At 45.1% G+C, this 22,602-nt stretch overlaps 1 protein-coding gene across 1 annotated transcript in view; it reads left to right on the forward strand.

The window, feature by feature from the left end:
• The first annotated feature begins 432 nt into the window (after nt 1–432).
• LOC137374040 (nesprin-2-like) overlaps nt 433–22,602 on the forward strand; it is a 133,581-nt gene continuing 111,411 nt past the window's right edge. Inside the window, exons 1-8 of the mRNA XM_068039824.1 lie at nt 433–463; nt 4,257–4,307; nt 8,366–8,427; nt 8,912–9,007; nt 9,918–9,998; nt 10,103–10,195; nt 10,968–11,146; nt 11,374–11,570. Coding sequence (XP_067895925.1) covers nt 433–463; nt 4,257–4,307; nt 8,366–8,427; nt 8,912–9,007; nt 9,918–9,998; nt 10,103–10,195; nt 10,968–11,146; nt 11,374–11,570 — 790 coding nt within the window. The remainder of the gene's footprint in view (nt 464–4,256; nt 4,308–8,365; nt 8,428–8,911; nt 9,008–9,917; nt 9,999–10,102; nt 10,196–10,967; nt 11,147–11,373; nt 11,571–22,602) is intronic.

Here is a 22,602-nt window from a genome sequence, read left to right on the forward strand (position 1 = left end):
TTGCAAACTGATTTACGGTGGATGAAAACAGATGCAAACAGTGTCATTTGCTGTGTAATTTCTCCCTGCCCCGACTCCTGAAAGTGCTGCCTCCTGCTAGGGTACATATCTACAGGTCCAGCGACCATCTTGTACCTCGATCAAGCAATATGGGGTCGTGAGTGTTGGCTGGATATTGAGCTGTGGCAGCTGTTACAATCCTGCCCAATCCTGCCTTCTTCACCTGATGCCTATATTTAGCAAGGAGCATGTGCCCTGGCTCTGTTCTCCAGCCCCAGCCCGGGGAGGCCAGGAAGCAATTGCACCGCTCCATCCGCTGTAGCTGAGCTTGACGATCTCAGCCCTGACTGCCAGTCCAAAGTGAGACCCTCTGGTCTCGTTAGCTGAAGTTATTTACTGGCTGTTCTACACCGACTGCTGTGGGAGGCGGGGATGGTTGGGAACATCTTTATCGAGGGTGAAAGTAAGGCGGTCAAGACTGGTTGGAAATATTCCTGGAAGTGACATCACATGACCTCCTGTCTTCAGCCACCTCCTAATCGAACAGCCTTCCCTCTCCCCACGCCCCAACTGCACCCCACTCCCCCATTCCACCCCCCCTCTCCCCCACCAAAAACCTCCACTCAGTTGGCACATGTCTAGCTATAACTACCAAGAAAGGTGGAATAGGATTGGGGGGTCTCTTCTCTTGAGAACAAAGCCTGAGGAGTGGATTTTAATATGATGATGGGGTTTGACAGGGTAGACATCGATAAGACCAGACCAGATCAGATCAGATGCGTCCAAAGACACTGAGGGAAGTAAGGGTGGAAATTGTGGAGGCACTGGCTATAATCTTCTGATCCTCCTTTAGATACGGGGGAGAGTATCAGAGGACTAAAGAACTGCACATGTTACACCCTTGCTCAAGAAAAGGTATAAGGATAAACCCAGCAACTATAGGCCAGTCAGTTTAACATGGTGGTGGGAAAGCTTTTAGAAACAATAATCTGGGACAAAATTAATAGTCACTTGGACAAATGTGGATTTATTAAGCAAAGCCAGCACCAGTTTTCTTTTTAAGGCAAATCGTGTTGAACTTTGAGTATGTCGATGGAGTAACAGAGAGGGTTGATGAGGGTAATGCAGTTGATGTGGTGTACATGGACTTCCAAAAGGCATTTAATTTCCCCAGGGGTTGGTATTAGGGCCACTGCTTTGCTTGTTATACATTAATGACCTAGAGTTGGATGTGCAGGGCACAATTTCAAAATTTGTGGTGACACGAAACTAGGTAATATTGTGAACTGTGAGGAGTACACTGATAAACTTCAATAGGATATGGACAGGCTGGTGGAATGGGCAGACAAGAGGCAGATGGAATTTAATGAGGAAAAGTGTGAAGTGATACATTTTGGTAGGAAGAATGAGGAGAGGCAATATAAAATAAATGATACAATTCTAAAAGGGGTGCAGGAACAGAGGGATCTGGGGGCATATATGCTCAAATCGTTGAATCACGGAATTACAGAATTGTTACAGTGCAGAAGGAGGCCATTCAGCCCATCATGTCCGCACTGGCTCTCTGAAAGAGCAACTCTCCCAGTTCCATTCCCCTGCCTTCTCCCTGTAACCCTGCACATTCTTCCTTTTCATATACCAGTCTAATTCCCTGTAGAATGCTTCAATTGAACCTGCCTCCACCATGTTCTCAGGCAGCGCATTCCAGACCTTAACCACTCGCTGTGTGAAAACATTTTTCCTCATGTCATTTTTGCTTCTTTTACCAAAACTGTGCCCTCTCGTTCTCGATCCTTTCACGAGTGGGAACAGTTTCTCCCTACATACTCTGTCCAGACCCCTCATGATTTTGAATACCTCTATTAAATCACCTCTCAGCCTTCTGTTCACCAAGGAAAACAGTCCTAACTTCTCCAATCTATCTTCATAACTGAAGTTGCTCATCCCTGGAACCATTCTCGTGAATCTTTTCTGTATTCTCTCCAATGTCCTCACGTCTTTCCTAAAGTGCAGTGCCCAGAACTGGACACAATACTCCAGCTGAGGCCAAACTAGTGTCTTATACAAGTTCAAAATAACTTCCTTGCTCTTGTACTCTATGCTCCTATTAATAAAGCCCAGGATACTGTATGCTTTATTAACCACTCTCTCAACCAGTCCTGCCACCTTCAATGACTTATGCACATATACACCCAGGTCCCTCTGCTCCTGCACCCCCTTTAGAATTGTGCCCTTCATTTTATATTGTCTCTCCATGTTCTTCTACCAAAATGAATCACTTCACATTTCTCTGCATTGAACTTCATCTGCCACCTGTCTGCCCATTCCACCAACTTGTCTATATCCTTTTGAAGTTCTACACCATCCTCCTCACAGTTCACAATGCTTCCAAGTTTCGTATCATCTGCAAACTTTGAAATTGTGCCCTGTACACCAAGGTCTAGGTCATTAATATATATCAGGAAAAGTAAGGTGCAGGCCAGGTTGAGAAAGCAGTTAATCAGGTATAAGGGCTCCTGGGCTTTATAAATAAAGGCATAAGGTACAAAAACAAGGATGTTATGGTGAACCTTTATAAAACACTGGTTCTGGCTCAACTGGTGTATTGTGTCCAATTCTGGGTATCAGACTTTAGGAAGGATGTGAAGGCTTTGGAGGAGGTGTAGCAAAGATTCATGAGAATGACGTTCCTCATAGATCATGGCTACCCGACCCGAACCCGATAGGACCCGACGACATGTGTCGCTCTTCTGGGTCCAGCATTCGGGCTCGGGCCGGGTCGGACACAGTGACAGCCAGGATGTCAAGGCGGGAAATACTCTGCACTAGTCTGCAGTGAGCGATTCCATCCAAGGTAGAGCACAACCTCTTTAATACAATCAACTTTATTCCGGTGGTCGGGTTGGGAAAAATGAAAGGGTCGGGCTTGGGGTCGGATGTGGTTCTTTCGGGCTTGGGGTCGGATGTGGTTTTTTATTTATTTTTGAGATACAGCACTGAAACAGGCCCTTTGGGTCTGTGCTGACCAACAACCACCCATTTATACTAACCCTACAGTAATCCCATATTCCCTACCACCTACCTACACTAGGGGCAATTTACAGTGGCCAATTTACCTATTACCTGCAAGTCTTTGACGGTGGGAGGAAACCGGAGCACCGGGAGGAAACCCACACGGTCACAGGGAGAACTTGCAACCTCCACACAGGCAGTACCCAGAATTGAACCCGGGTCCCTGGAGCTGTGAGGCTGTGGTGCTAACCACTGCGCCACTGTGCCGCCCTGGTTTTGTCAGGCTCGGGGTCGGATGTGGTTCTGTCGGGCTCGGGTTGGGTTTCATTTGCAGACCCGAGCAGGCCTTTAGTTCCTAATCCTAGCAACCAGTTGTGTGAATAGGTTGGAAGAGCTGGGGTTGTTCTCCTTGGAAAAGAGACGGTTGAGAGGAGATTTGATAGAGATGTTCAAAATCATGAGGGGTCGTTCACTGGAACGACGGAGGTACAGGGGCGACATGATAGAGGTTTACAAAGTTATGAGCGGCATGGACAGAGTGGATAGTCAGAAGCTTTTTCCCAGGGTGGAAGAGTCAGTTACTAGGGGACATAGGTTTAAGGTGAGGGGGGCAAAGTTTAGAGGGGATGTGCGAGGCAAGTTCTTTACACAGAGGGTGGTGAGTGCCTGGAACTTGCTGCCGGGGGAGGTGGTGGAAGCAGGTACGATAATGACGTTTAAGAGACATCTTGACAAATACATGAATAGGATGGGAATAGAGGGATACGGACCCCAGAAGTGCAGAAGGTTTTAGTTTAGGCAGGCATCAAGATCGGCGCAGGCTTGGAGGGCCGAATAGCCTGTTCCTGTGCTGTACTGTTCTTTGTTCTTTGTCTGGACAGAGTAGATAGAGAAACTGTTCCCATTGGTGGAAAGATTGAGAACCAGAGGACACCGATTGGCAAAGGAACCAGTGGTGACACGAGGAAAAACGTTTTAATCAGCAAGTGGTTCGGATCTGGAATGCACTACCTGAGAATGTAGTGGAGGCAGATTCAATTGTGGCTTTCAAAAGGGAATTAGATATTTATTTTAAAAGCAAAAATTTTTCAGGGCTATGAGGAAAAGGTTGGGGGGGGGGGGGGGGGGAAGTGGAACAAGCTGAGTTGCTCTTGCAGAGAGCCAGCACGGTCATGATGGACCGAGTGGCCTCCTTCTGTACTGTAACCGTTCTATGATTCTAAATTTTTCCACTTGTTGAGAAGCCAAGACCAGAAATAGGGACCATAAACTTAAGATAGTCGCTATTAAATCCAGTAGGGAAATCAAGAGAAACTTCTTTAGCAGAGAGTGGTGAGAATGTGGAACTCACTCCCACATGGAATAGCTGAGGAGAATGATATAGATGTATTTACGGGGAGTCTGGATAAACACCACGGAGAAAGGACTAGAAGGTTGTGGTAATGGGGGTGGGGAGGGGGAGATGAAGTCGGATGGTGGAGGATGGTTGAATGGAGCACAAACACAGGCGGAGACTGATTGAGCTAAATGGCCTGTTTCTGTTCTGTAACTTCTGGTTTAAAGAAAATGAAAAGACACTCAATTCACTTGTTAATTCCCTGTGTCTTACATCCTGGGTTTGCACACGGCAGGAGATGAATCTTTGATTCTTGGAGACTCCCGTGCAATCCTGGAGGATTGGCGATCCCTAATGTGCAGAAAAGATAACAGTCGCAGTTTGAATGGAATGAATGGCCTGTGAGCACTTTGTGCATGCTCACACACGTAGCATGGAGCCTAGAGCAAGGGGGTAATCCAACACTGAATTGCAGAGAAATTCAAAAATATTCATTATGGTCTTAAACATATTTGCCTCCAGCAAGATTTGATGAACTTGCTGACTGATAGATCTAGTTGGGCGAGTCAAACGGGCTGCTTATTGTAACACTGATACAAAGAACAAAGAACAAAGAAAATTACAGCACAGGAACAGGCCCTTTGGCCCTCCAAGCCTGCGCCGATCCAGATCCTCTATCTAAACCTGTCGCCTATTTTCTAAGGGTCTGTATCTCTTTGCTTCCTGCCCATTCATGTATCTGTCTAGATACATCTTAAAAGACGCTATCGTGCCCGCGTCTACCACCTCCGCTGGCAACGCGTTCCAGGCACCCACCACCCTCTGCGTAAAGAACTTTCCACGCATATCCCCCCTAAACTTTTCCCCTCTCACTTTGAACTCGTGACCCCGAGTAATTGAATCCCCCACTCTGGGAAAAAGCTTCTTGCTATCCACCCTGTCTATACCTCTCATGATTTTGTACACCTCAATCAGGTCCCCCCTCAACCTCCGTCTTTCTAATGAAAATAACCCTAATCTACTCAACCTCTCTTCATAGCTAGCGCCCTCCATACCAGGCAACATCCTGGTGAACCTCCTCTGCACCCTCTCCAAAGCATCCACATCCTTTTGGTAATGTGGCGACCAGAACTGCACGCAGTATTCCAAATGTGGCCGAACCAAAGTCCTATACAACTGTAACATGACCTGCCAACTCTTGTACTCAATACCCCGTCCGATGAAGGAAAGCATGCCGAATGCCTTCTTGACCACTCTATTGACCTGCGTTGCCACCTTCAGGGAACAATGGACCTGAACACCCAAATCTCTCTGTACATCAAATTTCCCCAGGACTTTTCCATTTACTGTATAGTTCACTCTTGAATTGGATCTTCCAAAATGCATCACCTCGCATTTGCCCTGATTGAACTCCATCTGCCATTTCTCTGCCCAACTCTCCAATCTATCTATATTCTGCTGTATTCTCTGACAGTCCCCTTCACTATCTGCTACTCCACCAATCTTAGTGTCGTCTGCAAACTTGCTAATCAGACCACCTATACTTTCCTCCAAATCATTTATGTATATCACAAACAGCACTGCTGTTATCTCCAAACTCGTCTACTGCTATAGTGTTAACACTGAGGATCTTTAACTAGGAGATATCATCTTAAAACAGAACCATGCCATTCAAGAGTGAAATCAGGAAGCAGTTTATGACACAAAGGGCACTGGAAATCCGGAACTCTCTCTGTCGAAAGACTGTTGAGGCTGGAAGTCAATTGAAACTTTCAAGACAATGATTTATGTTTTTGTTAGGGCAGGGTGTCAACACATGTGGAGATAAGGCGGGCAAATGGAGTTGAGATACAGATCAGTCATGATCTAATTGAATGGCAGAGCAGGCTAGAGGGGCTGAATGGCTTCCTCCTGTTCTAATGTTGCCACTAGGCAGGATCGCACTGGTTTCCAGTGGGTGTCTTCTCATCTGCTCAGAGAGCAGGTTAAAATCAGGAAAAGAATCAGTCCCCCCGGGGCAGCTTTAACTGTCCATCTGCTCAGTTTCCACCCCTTGAGTGTCAGAAGGGGCATGCATGCAAGGGCTATCACAGTTGAGCTGCTGTCTTGTACACTCACCAGCACAAGTCATTGAATATTCCAAGGAGCAGGAACCTTGGCTGATCTCCACCTCTCCAATCCATGGGTCCTGAGGCCAACTGAGACATTTAACTGCTGTCCTAGCTGAAATGGGCTAACTCAGCACATACCCGGGCTGGGTCTATATGAGGAAACTGAGACAGAAGGCCATTCAGCCCATCGTACCTGTGCCTGCTCTTTGAAAGAGCTATCAAATTAGTCCCACTCCCATGTGGTGAGTGTAACAGGCTCTGGAGGAGTAGGTGAGTTTGAACCTATGGTTCCCAAAGCTCTCCACCACTGGGGGTTTTCCTCACCTCATGTCTGGGTCTGTTATTGACTCATTGATAGATATTGATCATTGTGATTAGTCAATAACTCCATTATCATTGTAGCATGTAATACCAGGATGGTAGAAAGTGAACTAGTTGGATGTTACTCTTTCATCATCTAACATTTCCCAAATTTTCAGTGGATTTAAAAAAGAAAGTAGGGGGCTGATTTACACTGAAAAATTAAAAAAAAAAATGATGGTTTGACCTGCTGAATGGTTTTGCACCGTTGTGCAGGAGGGCATATTAAAATGCATCACTTTCTGCTTGAAGTGTGATCTTTCACACTGTTAATCACACTTTAAGTACTATTTGTAGGTTGTGTGGTGGATGGCTGTTTTCGACAGCCACTGAGCAGAGCTAGCCCAAGGAGCCACAATAGTTTCGCAGAAGCTGCCTCTGTCCTCAGAGTTGAAGGCTGGAAATGGAAATCAATATTTCCATTCTTTACATTGGGATTTATTTTTGGAGCTGATACAATTGGCATTTAGTGAATGACATCACTTGGGCACCAAAAGAAATGACCTGTAAATGTTTCAAGTAGAGTGTTTTGGTGAAATGACTGATGGGGATAAGTCTGCGAGTGTTAAGTATGTGAATCTGGTAACTAGCTTCTTCCAGTATCACCAGGGTAAGTCTGTCTCACCTTATAGTGAGGAGGCCCTGTTTGTGTTTAAGTGTGTCTGTGTGCGTGTGTGGGTTCCCGTGGGACAGTTAGGATAAACCTGGCAAATGTACACATCTCTAGTAGGTACAATATCCAATCCCAGCAGTTCTAACCCTCACTGTTGTGTGACGTGTGGCAACGTTGCATGGAGATTGAATCACCATTTGTGATAGGATCTGGGCGCCATTGTAATAGGGGTCTGTGTACCATTGTTATTGGAGTCTGTGTACCATTGTAATAGGGGTCTGTGTACCATTGTTATTGGAGTCTGTGTACCATTGTTATTGGAGTCTGTGTACCATTGTAATAGGGGTCTGTGTACCATTGTTATTGGAGTCTGTGTACCATTGTAATAGGGGTCTGTGTACCATTGTTATTGGAGTCTGTGTACCATTGTAATAGGGGTCTGTGTACCATTGTTATTGGGGTCTGTGTACCATTGTAATAGGGGTCTGTGTACCATTGTTATTGGAGTCTGTGTACCATTGTTATTGGAGTCTGTGTACCATTGTAATAGGGGTCTGTGTACCATTGTTATTGGAGTCTGTGTACCATTGTTATTGGAGTCTGTGTACCATTGTAATAGGGGTCTGTGTACCATTGTTATTGGAGTCTGTTTGTAATAGAGGGTTTGTATACTCTCTGTAATAACAATTGAGGATGATTTCAATTAAAGAATGACCAGCAGGTCAAAAGAGAGGTTTAATGGCCAGTCCCCTCCAAGTAATCTCCCACAGGTGTCATCGCAAAAGAACTAGTGATGGGTTGTTTATGTGTGAGTGAGTGTATGTGTGTCCATGTCCAGGCAGGCATGTAATAAGTTGCTGTTACTGCAATGAGCTCATTGTGGTGTGAGAATTAATTCTGCTTTCATAGCTGGACGCATATCTTATGTTACAGCTGATCATGAACAGATTCAGAAACGGACTTTCACAAACTGGGTTAACACACAGCTAGCAAAGGTAAGAAAGATGCGCAGCTGGTGTCTGTTGCATTGCTATAGCGCCTTTCATAACCTCGGGGCATCCCAAAGCAATTTACAGCCAATGAAGTGCATTTGAAATGTAGTCGCGGTTGTAATGCGGCAATCCCAGAAACCAACTTGTACATGGCAAGATTCCACAAACGGCAATGTGATAATGACCAGATCATCTGTTTCAGTGAGTTGGTTAACATGAATATTGGCTAGGGCCCTTGGGATCTTTTGCATCAACCTGAGAAGTTTAACATCTCGCCTGAAAGGCAGCACCTCTGACAGTGCAGTGCACCCTAGGTCCTAAGGATGCTGTCTTAGATTATAGGCTCAAGTCTCTGGAGCGGGACTTGAACCCACAATCTTCTAATTTAGAGGCGAGCATGCTACTCATTGAGCTATGCTGGGATGTAGAAGGGAGCCGCGTAGCTGCAGTATCATCAGAGTTAAATTCTGCTTTTGTATTTTGACAGCACGAGACCCCATCTGTTGTCCAGGACTTGTTCCAGGATCTTCGGGATGGACACAGGCTCCTGGATTTACTGGAGGTTCTCTCGGGACAGCAGCTGGTGAGAAAGAAACTGAGTGATACACTAACTGGTGGATTTAATCAGCCCGCTGTTCCAGTGTGATGTGTAAGGTCACAACACAGAAACTGAAAAAAAAAGGCCATTCAGCCCTTCAGTCCTACTTGAACCTAGGATTCCCGAGTCTGGTTGGACGTATTCCTGGAGATTTGATGACGTGACCTCTCGTCGCAAACAACCTCTCCCAATGAATCAGCTTTTATTTTCCCCAGCTGTTTTCAGTCAGTGGTCACATGTTCAGTTATACCCATCAGGAAGGACTGAACAGGCTGGGTCTCTTTTTCTCTAGAAAAGAGAAGGCTGAGGGGTGACCTGAAAGAGGTCATTAAAATTACGAAGGGAATTGATAGGGAAGATGTAGAGAATATGTGTGTACTTGTGGGGGACACCAGAAGTAGGGGCCATAAATATAAGATGGTCACTAATAAATCAATAGGGAATTCAAGAGAAATTTCTTTACCCAGAGAGTGGTGAGAATGTGTAACTCGCTACTACAGGGAGTAGGAGAAGGCTCATGTGGAGCATAAATATCAGCATAGATTAGTTGGGCCGAATGGCCTGTTTTGTTGCTGTAAATTACATAAAAAACATAAGAACTAGGAGCAGGAGTAGGCAATTCAGCCCCTCGAGCATGCTCCGTCATTCAATACGATCATGGCTGATCTCATCTCGGCCTCAACTCCACTTTCCTGTCCATTCTCCATAACCCTTCAACTCATTACTAATTAAAAATGAAATTCTATGTCACAAAAGTGTGTCCAAAGAAAATGAGAAACACACTGAAAGTGGAGAGTCTGACAGGAAACCTGGGACCAGTGAAGGAGAAAGTGATGGAGATGTTGTGAGCTGCAATGTAAGAGTGGTAATGTGCTTTTGGTCTGTGTCCCTGCAGGACCGTGATGGAGATCGTTCCAATCCCATTCACTGGAGGAGCAACATTGAAACAGTCCTGAAATTTTTAAGGAAGAAATCGGTCAGTTATTTCATTTTCCTTTAGTTTGATGCACTCTGGTGTTTAATTTTTGCAAGAGCTACAATTGAATTATTCGGTAACTGCTGCCTGCTTTGATATTTCAGATAAAGTTAGTGAACATTAATATCCCAGATGTTGTGGAGGGGAAGCCGACCATCGTCTTGGGGATGATCTGGTCCATTATATTGCATTTTCACGTATGTATTTTACCCGATCCTCGGGAGCTGAGGGTGTAAATACACCACCTGGTACTGCTGATTAGGGTTTCCCACTCTGAACTATTCCTGAATGCTTGACCACATGACTAGGATTGACCACATGACTAGGATTTCCAGCTCTGGTTGGACATTTTTCTCAATCTAATCACATGACATTCCACCTTCAGTAGCATCGTATCCATGCTCCCATCCAATGGGAATGATTCGCTCCTGCTTTGAGCTGTACAGCCCATGTGTGTCTAGTACCAGCTTCTGCACTTGTACACAGCGGATAAAGGTGTGTGGGTACTTGGGGTAAAGCAGGTGACTGTTTTTGGGAGTTTGTGTATTTACGAGCAGAGGTTGTACATTATGTTCTAGGTAGCTAATTTTGATAGAATCACAGAATGGTTACAGCATAGAAGGAGGCCATTCGGCCCATCGCGTCGATGCAGCTCTCTGCAAGACCAACTCAGCTAGTTCCATTCCCCTGCCTTTTCTCCGTAGCCCTGCAAATTTTTTCTCTTCGGATAATTATCCAATTCCCTTTTGAAAGCCACGATTGAATCTGCCTCCACTACACCCTCAGGCCGTGCATTCCAGATCATAACCACTCGCTGCATAAAAAAAGTTTATCCTCATGTCGTTGTTGCTTCTTTGGCCAATCACTTTAAATCAGTGTCCTCTAGTTCTGGACCTTCCACCAACAGGAACAGTTTCTCCCCATCAGCTCCGTGCAGACCCCTCATGCTTTTGATGTCTCTCTGAACAGATTGAGGAACTTGCGAGTGGACTTCAATTCAACTCCAGACAGACCCAGGTGGAGCCTTCACTCCATTTTAATTCCTCACCGACGACATCATCGCCAAGGAAAAGAAAACCACTATGTCACGCAAAATGGAAGGTGTCAGCAAAGAAAGCCTTGCTGCAGTGGGTTCAGGAAAAGGCAAAGTAAGGAGCTCAAGTTTAACAGTCATTGTGTGATTCTCGTTGTGAGAGATAGAATCTTACAGCACAGAAGGAGTCCATTCAGCCCATTGTGCCTGTGCTGACTCTTTGAACGCGAACCAATTAGTCCCAATCCTCCTGCTCTTTCCCCTTAGCCCTGTAACAGTTTCCCCCTTCAAATACATACCATGTACAGCAAGAGAATGATCAATACTCTGATTCTCTTTCAGGGGACTAGGCATCAATGTACACAATTTCAGCACCAGTTGGAGAAGCGGCCTGGCTTTCGTTGCCATTATCAATGCCCTACGACCAGGTCTGCTCGACCCACAGGAGTTCAAACACAAGTCAGACAAGGAGAATCTGGAAATAGCCTTCAAGGTCGCAGAGCAGGAGCTAAAAATACCCAGACTGTTAGAAGCACAAGGTGAGAGCTTTCGGATAAAACCATGGAGACAGCGGGGATTAGGACCAAGGGGAGAGAGGGAAGGAGTGAAAGAAGGAAGAAAGGGGAGGGGAAGGTGGTAGGTTTTGGGGGGGTTTTATATAGAATATTGGGATACCTGGGAGTGAGTTACAGACTGGAATCTAATCGAGGGGTTCGGGGGTGTTTATATATAGAATAACAGATACCCGGGAGTGAGTTACAGACTGGAATCTAATCAAGGAGTTCGGAGGGGTTTATATATAGAATAACAGATACCCGGGAGTGAGTTACAGACTGGAATCTAATCGAGGGGTTCGGGGGGGTTTATATATAGAATAACAGATACCCGGGAGTGAGTTACAGACTGGAATCTAATCGAGGGGTTCGGGGGGGTTTATATATAGAATAACAGATACCCGGGAGTGAGTTACAGACTGGAATCTAATCGAGGGGTTCGGGTGGTTTATATATAGAATAACAGATACCCGGGAGTGAGTTACAGACTGGAATCTAATCGAGGGGTTCGGGGGTGTTTATATATAAAATAACAGATACCCGGGAGTGAGTTACAGACTGGAATCTAATCGAGGGGTTCGGGGGTGTTTATATATAGAATAACAGATACCCGGGAGTGAGTTACAGACTGGAATCTAATCGAGGGGTTCGGGGGGGTTTATATATAGAATAACAGATACCCGGGAGTGAGTTACAGACTGGAATCTAATCGAGGGGTTCAGGTGGTTTATATATAGAATAACAGATACCCGGGAGTGAGTTACAGACTGGAATCTAATCGAGGGGTTCGGGTGGTTTATATATAGAATAACAGATACCCGGGAGTGAGTTACAGACTGGAATCTAATCGAGGGGTTCGGGGGGTTTATATATAGAATAACAGATACCCGGGAGTGAGTTACAGACTGGAATCTAATCGAGGGGTTCGGGTGGTTTATATATAGAATAACAGATACCCGGGAGTGAGTTACAGACTGGAATCTAATCGAGGGGTTCGGGGGGTTTATATATAGAATAACAGATACCCGGGAGTGAGTTACAGACTGGAATCTAATCGAGGGGTTCGGGTGGTTTATATATAGAATAACAGATACCCGGGAGTGAGTTACAGACTGGAATCTAATCGAGGGGTTCGGGAGGGTTGATATATAGAATAACAGATACCTGGGAGTGAGTTACAGACTGGAATCTAATCGAGGGGTTCGGGGGGGTTTATATATAGAATAACAGACACCCGGGAGTGAGTTACAGACTGGAATCTAATCGAGGGGTTCGGGGGTGTTTATATATCGAATAACAGATACCCGGGAGTGAGTTACAGACTGGAATCTAATCGAGGGGTTCGGGGGTGTTTATATATAGAATAACAGATACCTGGGAGTGAGTTACAGACTGGAATCTAATCGAGGGGTTCGGTGGGGTTTATATATAGAATAACAGATACCCGGGAGTGAGTTACAGACTGGAATCTAATCGAGGGGTTCGGGGGGTTTATATATAGAATAACAGATACCCGGGAGTGAGTTACAGACTGGAATCTAATCGAGGGGTTCGGGGGTGTTTATATATAGAATAACAGATACCCGGGAGTGAGTTACAGACTGGAATCTAATCGAGGGGTTCGGGAGGTTTATATATAGAATAACAGATACCCGGGAGTGAGTTACAGACTGGAATCTAATCGAGGGGTTCGGGTGGTTTATATATAGAATAACAGATACCCGGGAGTGAGTTACAGACTGGAATCTAATCGAGGGGTTCGGGGGGTTTATATATAGAATAACAGATACCCGGGAGTGAGTTACAGACTGGAATCTAATCGAGGGGTTCGGGTGGTTTATATATAGAATAACAGATACCCGGGAGTGAGTTACAGACTGGAATCTAATCGAGGGGTTCGGGAGGGTTGATATATAGAATAACAGATACCCGGGAGTGAGTTACAGACTGGAATCTAATCGAGGGGTTTGGGGGGGTTTATATATAGAATAACAGATACCCGGGAGTGAGTTACAGACTGGAATCTAATCGAGGGGTTCGGGTGGTTTATATATAGAATAACAGATACCCGGGAGTGAGTTACAGACTGGAATCTAATCGAGGGGTTCGGGTGGTTTATATATAGAATAACAGATACCCAGGTGTGAGTTACAGACTGGAATCTAATCGAGGGGTTCGGGTGGTTTATATATAGAATAACAGATACCCGAGAGTGAGTTACAGACTGGAATCTAATCGAGGGGTTCGGGGGTGTTTATATATAGAATAACAGATACCCGGGAGTGAGTTACAGACTGGAATCTAATCGAGGGGTTCGGGGGGTTTATATATAGAATAACAGATACCCGGGAGTGAGTTACAGACTGGAATCTAATCGAGGGGTTCGGGTGGTTTATATATAGAATAACAGATACCCGGGAGTGAGTTACAGACTGGAATCTAATCGAGGGGTTCGGGGGGTTTATATATAGAATAACAGATACCCGGGAGTGAGTTACAGACTGGAATCTAATCGAGGGGTTCGGGTGGTTTATATATAGAATAACAGATACCCGGGAGTGAGTTACAGACTGGAATCTAATCGAGGGGTTCGGGAGGGTTGATATATAGAATAACAGATACCCGGGAGTGAGTTACAGACTGGAATCTAATCGAGGGGTTCGGGGGGGTTTATATCTCGAATAACAGATACCCGGGAGTGAGTTACAGACTGGAATCTAATCGAGGGGTTCGGGTGGTTTATATATAGAATAACAGATACCCGGGAGTGAGTTACAGACTGGAATCTAATCGAGGGGTTCGGGTGGTTTATATATAGAATAACAGATACCCAGGTGTGAGTTACAGACTGGAATCTAATCGAGGGGTTCGGGTGGTTTATATATAGAATAACAGATACCCGGGAGTGAGTTACAGACTGGAATCTAATCGAGGGGTTCGGGGGGTTATATATAGAATAACAGATACCCGGGAGTGAGTTACAGACTGGAATCTAATCGAGGGGTTCGGGGGTGTTTATATATAGAATAACAGATACCCGGGAGTGAGTTACAGACTGGAATCTAATCGAGGGGTTCGGGTGGTTTATATATAGAATAACAGATACCCGGGAGTGAGTTACAGACTGGAATCTAATCGAGGGGTTCGGGAGGGTTTATATATAGAATAACAGATACCCGGGAGTGAGTTACAGACTGGAATCTAATCGAGGGGTTCGGGTGGTTTATATATAGAATAACAGATACCCGGGAGTGAGTTACAGACTGGAATCTAATCGAGGGGTTCGGGGGGGTTTATATATAGAATAACAGATACCCGGGAGTGAGTTACAGACTGGAATCTAATCGAGGGGTTCGGGTGGTTTATATATAGAATAACAGATACCCGGGAGTGAGTTACAGACTGGAATCTAATCGAGGGGTTCGGGGGGTTTATATATAGAATAACAGATACCCGGGAGTGAGTTACAGACTGGAATCTAATCGAGGGGTTCGGGTGGTTTATATATAGAATAACAGATACCCGGGAGTGAGTTACAGACTGGAATCTAATCGAGGGGTTCGGGAGGGTTGATATATAGAATAACAGATACCCGGGAGTGAGTTACAGACTGGAATCTAATCGTGGGGTTCGGGGGGGTTTATATATAGAATAACAGATACCCGGGAGTGAGTTACAGACTGGAATCTAATCGAGGGGTTCGGGTGGTTTATATATAGAATAACAGATACCCGGGAGTGAGTTACAGACTGGAATCTAATCGAGGGGTTCGGGTGGTTTATATATAGAATAACAGATACCCGGGAGTGAGTTACAGACTGGAATCTAATCGAGGGGTTCGGGGGGTTATATATAGAATAACAGATACCTGGGAGTGAGTTACAGACTGGAATCTAATCGAGGGGTTCGGTGGGGTTTATATATAGAATAACAGATACCCGGGAGTGAGTTACAGACTGGAATCTAATCGAGGGGTTCGGGGGGTTTATATATAGAATAACAGATACCCGGGAGTGAGTTACAGACTGGAATCTAATCGAGGGGTTCGGGTGGTTTATATATAGAATAACAGATACCCGGGAGTGAGTTACAGACTGGAATCTAATCGAGGGGTTCGGGGGGTTATATATAGAATAACAGATACCCGGGAGTGAGTTACAGACTGGAATCTAATCGAGGGGTTCGGGGGTGTTTATATATAGAATAACAGATACCCGGGAGTGAGTTACAGACTGGAATCTAATCGAGGGGTTCGGGGGGGTTTATATATAGAATAACAGACACCCGGGAGTGAGTTACAGACTGGAATCTAATCGAGGGGTTCGGGGGTGTTTATATATCGAATAACAGATACCCGGGAGTGAGTTACAGACTGGAATCTAATCGAGGGGTTCGGGGGTGTTTATATATAGAATAACAGATACCTGGGAGTGAGTTACAGACTGGAATCTAATCGAGGGGTTCGGTGGGGTTTATATATAGAATAACAGATACCCGGGAGTGAGTTACAGACTGGAATCTAATCGAGGGGTTCGGGGGGTTTATATATAGAATAACAGATACCCGGGAGTGAGTTACAGACTGGAATCTAATCGAGGGGTTCGGGGGTGTTTATATATAGAATAACAGATACCCGGGAGTGAGTTACAGACTGGAATCTAATCAAGGGGTTCGGGGGGTTTATATATAGAATAACAGATACCCGGGAGTGAGTTACAGACTGGAATCTAATCGAGGGGTTCGGGTGGTTTATATATAGAATAACAGATACCCGGGAGTGAGTTACAGACTGGAATCTAATCGAGGGGTTCGGGGGGTTTATATATAGAATAACAGATACCCGGGAGTGAGTTACAGACTGGAATCTAATCGAGGGGTTCGGGTGGTTTATATATAGAATAACAGATACCCGGGAGTGAGTTACAGACTGGAATCTAATCGAGGGGTTCGGGAGGGTTGATATATAGAATAACAGATACCCGGGAGTGAGTTACAGACTGGAATCTAATCGAGGGGTTCGGGGGGGTTTATATATAGAATAACAGATACCTGGGAGTGAGTTACAGACTGGAATCTAATCGAGGGGTTCGGGGGGGTTTATATATAGAATAACAGACACCCGGGAGTGAGTTACAGACTGGAATCTAATCGAGGGGTTCGGGGGTGTTTATATATCGAATAACAGATACCCGGGAGTGAGTTACAGACTGGAATCTAATCGAGGGGTTCGGGGGCGTTTATATATAGAATAACAGATACCTGGGAGTGAGTTACGGACTGGAATCTAATCGAGGGGTTCGGTGGGGTTTATATATAGAATAACAGATACCCGGGAGTGAGTTACAGACTGGAATCTAATCGAGGGGTTCGGGGGGTTTATATATAGAATAACAGATACCCAGGAGTGAGTTACAGACTGGAATCTAATCGAGGGGTTCGGGGGGTTTATATATAGAATAACAGATACCCGGGAGTGAGTTACAGACTGGAATCTAATCGAGGGGTTCGGGGGGTTTATATATAGAATAACAGATACCCGGGAGTGAGTTACAGACTGGAATCTAATCGAGGGGTTCGGGTGGTTTATATATAGAATAACAGATACCCGGGAGTGAGTTACAGACTGGAATCTAATCGAGGGGTTCGGGGGGTTATATATAGAATAACAGATACCTGGGAGTGAGTTACAGACTGGAATCTAATCGAGGGGTTCGGGGGGGTTTATATATAGAATAACAGACACCCGGGAGTGAGTTACAGACTGGAATCTAATCGAGGGGTTCGGGGGTGTTTATATATCGAATAACAGATACCCGGGAGTGAGTTACAGACTGGAATCTAATCGAGGGGTTCGGGGGCGTTTATATATAGAATAACAGATACCTGGGAGTGAGTTACAGACTGGAATCTAATCGAGGGGTTCGGTGGGGTTTATATATAGAATAACAGATACCCGGGAGTGAGTTACAGACTGGAATCTAATCGAGGGGTTCGGGGGGTTTATATATAGAATAACAGATACCCGGGAGTGAGTTACAGACTGGAATCTAATCGAGGGGTTCGGGGGTGTTTATATATAGAATAACAGATACCCGGGAGTGAGTTACAGACTGGAATCTAATCGAGGGGTTCGGGGGGTTTATATATAGAATAACAGATACCCGGGAGTGAGTTACAGACTGGAATCTAATCGAGGGGTTCGGGTGGTTTATATATAGAATAACAGATACCCGGGAGTGAGTTACAGACTGGAATCTAATCGAGGGGTTCGGGGGGTTTATATATAGAATAACAGATACCCGGGAGTGAGTTACAGACTGGAATCTAATCGAGGGGTTCGGGTGGTTTATATATAGAATAACAGATACCCGGGAGTGAGTTACAGACTGGAATCTAATCGAGGGGTTCGGGAGGGTTGATATATAGAATAACAGATACCCGGGAGTGAGTTACAGACTGGAATCTAATCGAGGGGTTCGGGGGGGTTTATATATAGAATAACAGATACCCGGGAGTGAGTTACAGACTGGAATCTAATCGAGGGGTTCGGGTGGTTTATATATAGAATAACAGATACCCGGGAGTGAGTTACAGACTGGAATCTAATCGAGGGGTTCGGGTGGTTTATATATAGAATAACAGATACCCGGGAGTGAGTTACAGACTGGAATCTAATCGAGGGGTTCGGGGTGTTATATATAGAATAACAGATACCTGGGAGTGAGTTACAGACTGGAATCTAATCGAGGGGTTCGGGGGGGTTTATATATAGAATAACAGACACCCGGGAGTGAGTTACAGACTGGAATCTAATCGAGGGGTTCGGGGGTGTTTATATATCGAATAACAGATACCCGGGAGTGAGTTACAGACTGGAATCTAATCGAGGGGTTCGGGGGCGTTTATATATAGAATAACAGATACCTGGGAGTGAGTTACAGACTGGAATCTAATCGAGGGGTTCGGTGGGGTTTATATATAGAATAACAGATACCCGGGAGTGAGTTACAGACTGGAATCTAATCGAGGGGTTCGGGGGGTTTATATATAGAATAACAGATACCCAGGAGTGAGTTACAGACTGGAATCTAATCGAGGGGTTCGGGGGGTTTATATATAGAATAACAGATACCCGGGAGTGAGTTACAGACTGGAATCTAATCGAGGGGTTCGGGGGGTTTATATATAGAATAACAGATACCCGGGAGTGAGTTACAGACTGGAATCTAATCGAGGGGTTCGGTGGGGGGTTTATATATAGAATAACAGATACCCGGGAGTGAGTTACAGACTGGAATCTAATCGAGGGGTTCGGGGGGTTTATATATAGAATAACAGATACCCGGGAGTGAGTTACAGACTGGAATCTAATCGAGGGGTTCGGGGGGTTATATATAGAATAACAGATACCTGGGAGTGAGTTACAGACTGGAATCTAATCGAGGGGTTCGGGGGGGTTTATATATAGAATAACAGACACCCGGGAGTGAGTTACAGACTGGAATCTAATCGAGGGGTTCGGGGGTGTTTATATATCGAATAACAGATACCCGGGAGTGAGTTACAGACTGGAATCTAATCGAGGGGTTCGGGGGCGTTTATATATAGAATAACAGATACCTGGGAGTGAGTTACAGACTGGAATCTAATCGAGGGGTTCGGTGGGGTTTATATATAGAATAACAGATACCCGGGAGTGAGTTACAGACTGGAATCTAATCGAGGGGTTCGGGGGGTTTATATATAGAATAACAGATACCCGGGAGTGAGTTACAGACTGGAATCTAATCGAGGGGTTCGGGGGTGTTTATATATAGAATAACAGATACCCGGGAGTGAGTTACAGACTGGAATCTAATCGAGGGGTTCGGGGGGTTTATATATAGAATAACAGATACCCGGGAGTGAGTTACAGACTGGAATCTAATCGAGGGGTTCGGGTGGTTTATATATAGAATAACAGATACCCGGGAGTGAGTTACAGACTGGAATCTAATCGAGGGGTTCGGGGGGTTTATATATAGAATAACAGATACCCGGGAGTGAGTTACAGACTGGAATCTAATCGAGGGGTTCGGGTGGTTTATATATAGAATAACAGATACCCGGGAGTGAGTTACAGACTGGAATCTAATCGAGGGGTTCGGGAGGGTTGATATATAGAATAACAGATACCCGGGAGTGAGTTACAGACTGGAATCTAATCGAGGGGTTCGGGGGGGTTTATATATAGAATAACAGATACCCGGGAGTGAGTTACAGACTGGAATCTAATCGAGGGGTTCGGGTGGTTTATATATAGAATAACAGATACCCGGGAGTGAGTTACAGACTGGAATCTAATCGAGGGGTTCGGGTGGTTTATATATAGAATAACAGATACCCGGGAGTGAGTTACAGACTGGAATCTAATCGAGGGGTTCGGGGGGTTATATATAGAATAACAGATACCTGGGAGTGAGTTACAGACTGGAATCTAATCGAGGGGTTCGGGGGGGTTTATATATAGAATAACAGACACCCGGGAGTGAGTTACAGACTGGAATCTAATCGAGGGGTTCGGGGGTGTTTATATATCGAATAACAGATACCCGGGAGTGAGTTACAGACTGGAATCTAATCGAGGGGTTCGGGGGCGTTTATATATAGAATAACAGATACCTGGGAGTGAGTTACAGACTGGAATCTAATCGAGGGGTTCGGTGGGGTTTATATATAGAATAACAGATACCCGGGAGTGAGTTACAGACTGGAATCTAATCGAGGGGTTCGGGGGGTTTATATATAGAATAACAGATACCCAGGAGTGAGTTACAGACTGGAATCTAATCGAGGGGTTCGGGGGGTTTATATATAGAATAACAGATACCCGGGAGTGAGTTACAGACTGGAATCTAATCGAGGGGTTCGGGGGGTTTATATATAGAATAACAGATACCCGGGAGTGAGTTACAGACTGGAATCTAATCGAGGGGTTCGGGGGGGGGTTTATATATAGAATAACAGATACCCGGGAGTGAGTTACAGACTGGAATCTAATCGAGGGGTTCGGGGGGGGGGGTTTGTATATAGAATAACAGATACCCGGGAGTGAGTTACAGACTGGAATCTAATCGTGAGGTTCAGGGGGGTTTATATATAGAATAACAGATACCCGGGAGTGAGTTACAGACTGGAATCTAATCGAGGGGTTCGGGGGGTTTATATATAGAATAACAGATACCCAGGAGTGAGTTACAGACTGGAATCTAATCGAGGGGTTCGGGGGGTTTATATATAGAATAACAGATACCCGGGAGTGAGTTACAGACTGGAATCTAATCGTGGGGTTCGGGGGGGTTTATATATAGAATAACAGATACCCGGGAGTGAGTTACAGACTGGAATCTAATCGAGGGGTTCGGGGGGGTTTATATATAGAATAACAGATACCCGGGAGTGAGTTACAGACTGGAATCTAATCGAGGAGTTCGGGTGGTTTATATATAGAATAACAGATACCCGGGAGTGAGTTACAGACTGGAATCTAATCGAGGGGTTCGGGGGGGGGTTTATATATAGAATAACAGATACCCGGGAGTGAGTTACAGACTGGAATCTAATCGAGGGGTTCGGGGGGTTTATATATAGAATAACAGATACCCGGGAGTGAGTTACAGACTGGAATCTAATCGAGAGGTTTGGGAGGTTTATATATCGAATAACAGATACTCAGGTGTGAGTTACAGACTGGAATCTAATCGAGGGGTTCGGGGGGTTTATACATAGAATAACAGATACCCGGGAGTGAGTTACAGACTGGAATCTAATCGAGGGGTTCGGGGGTGTTTATATATAGAATAACAGATACCCAGGAGTGAGTTACAGACTGGAATCTAATCGAGGGGTTCGGGGGGTGGTTTATATATAGAATAACAGATACCCGGGAGTGAGTTACAGACTGGAATCTAATCGAGGGGTTCGGGGGGTTTATATACAGAATAACAGATACCCGGGAGTGAGTTACAGACTGGAATCTAATCGAGGGGTTCGGGGGGTTTATATATAGAATAACAGATACCCGGGAGTGAGTTACAGACTGGAATCTAATCGAGGGGTTCGGGGGTGTTTATATATCGAATAACAGATACCCGGGAGTGAGTTACAGACTGGAATCTAATCGAGGGGTTCGGGGGTGTTTATATATAGAATAACAGATACCTGGGAGTGAGTTACAGACTGGAATCTAATCGAGAGGTTCGGGGGGCTTATATATAGAATAACAGATACCCGGGAGTGAGTTACAGACTGGAATCTAATCGAGAGGTTCGGGGGGCTTATATATAGAATAACAGATACCCGGGAGTGAGTTACAGACTGGAATCTAATCGAGGGGTTCGGGGGTGTTTATATATCGAATAACAGATACCCGGGAGTGAGTTACAGACTGGAATCTCATCGAGGGGTTCGGGTGGTTTATATATAGAATAACAGATACCCGGGAGTGAGTTACAGACTGGAATCTAATCGAGGGGTTCGGGAGGGTTTATATATAGAATAACAGATACCCGGGAGTGAGTTACAGACTGGAATCTAATCGAGGGGTTCGGGGGTGTTTATATATAGAATAACAGATACCCGGGAGTGAGTTACAGACTGGAATCTAATCGAGGGGTTCGGGGGGTTTATATATAGAATAACAGATACCCGGGAGTGAGTTGCAGACTGGAATCTAATCGAGGGGTTCGGGTGGTTTATATATAGAATAACAGATACCCGGGAGTGAGTTACAGACTGGAATCTAATCGAGGGGTTCGGGGGGTTTATATATAGAATAACAGATACCCGGGAGTGAGTTACAGACTGGAATCTAATCGAGGGGTTCGGGTGGTTTATATATAGAATAACAGATACCCGGGAGTGAGTTACAGACTGGAATCTAATCGAGGGGTTCGGGAGGGTTGATATATAGAATAACAGATACCCGGGAGTGAGTTACAGACTGGAATCTAATCGAGGGGTTCGGGGGGGTTTATAT

The sequence above is a fragment of the Heterodontus francisci genome, chromosome 9 (assembly GCF_036365525.1).
Source record: "Heterodontus francisci isolate sHetFra1 chromosome 9, sHetFra1.hap1, whole genome shotgun sequence".
In the NCBI taxonomy this organism is placed as follows: Eukaryota; Metazoa; Chordata; class Chondrichthyes; order Heterodontiformes; family Heterodontidae; genus Heterodontus; species Heterodontus francisci.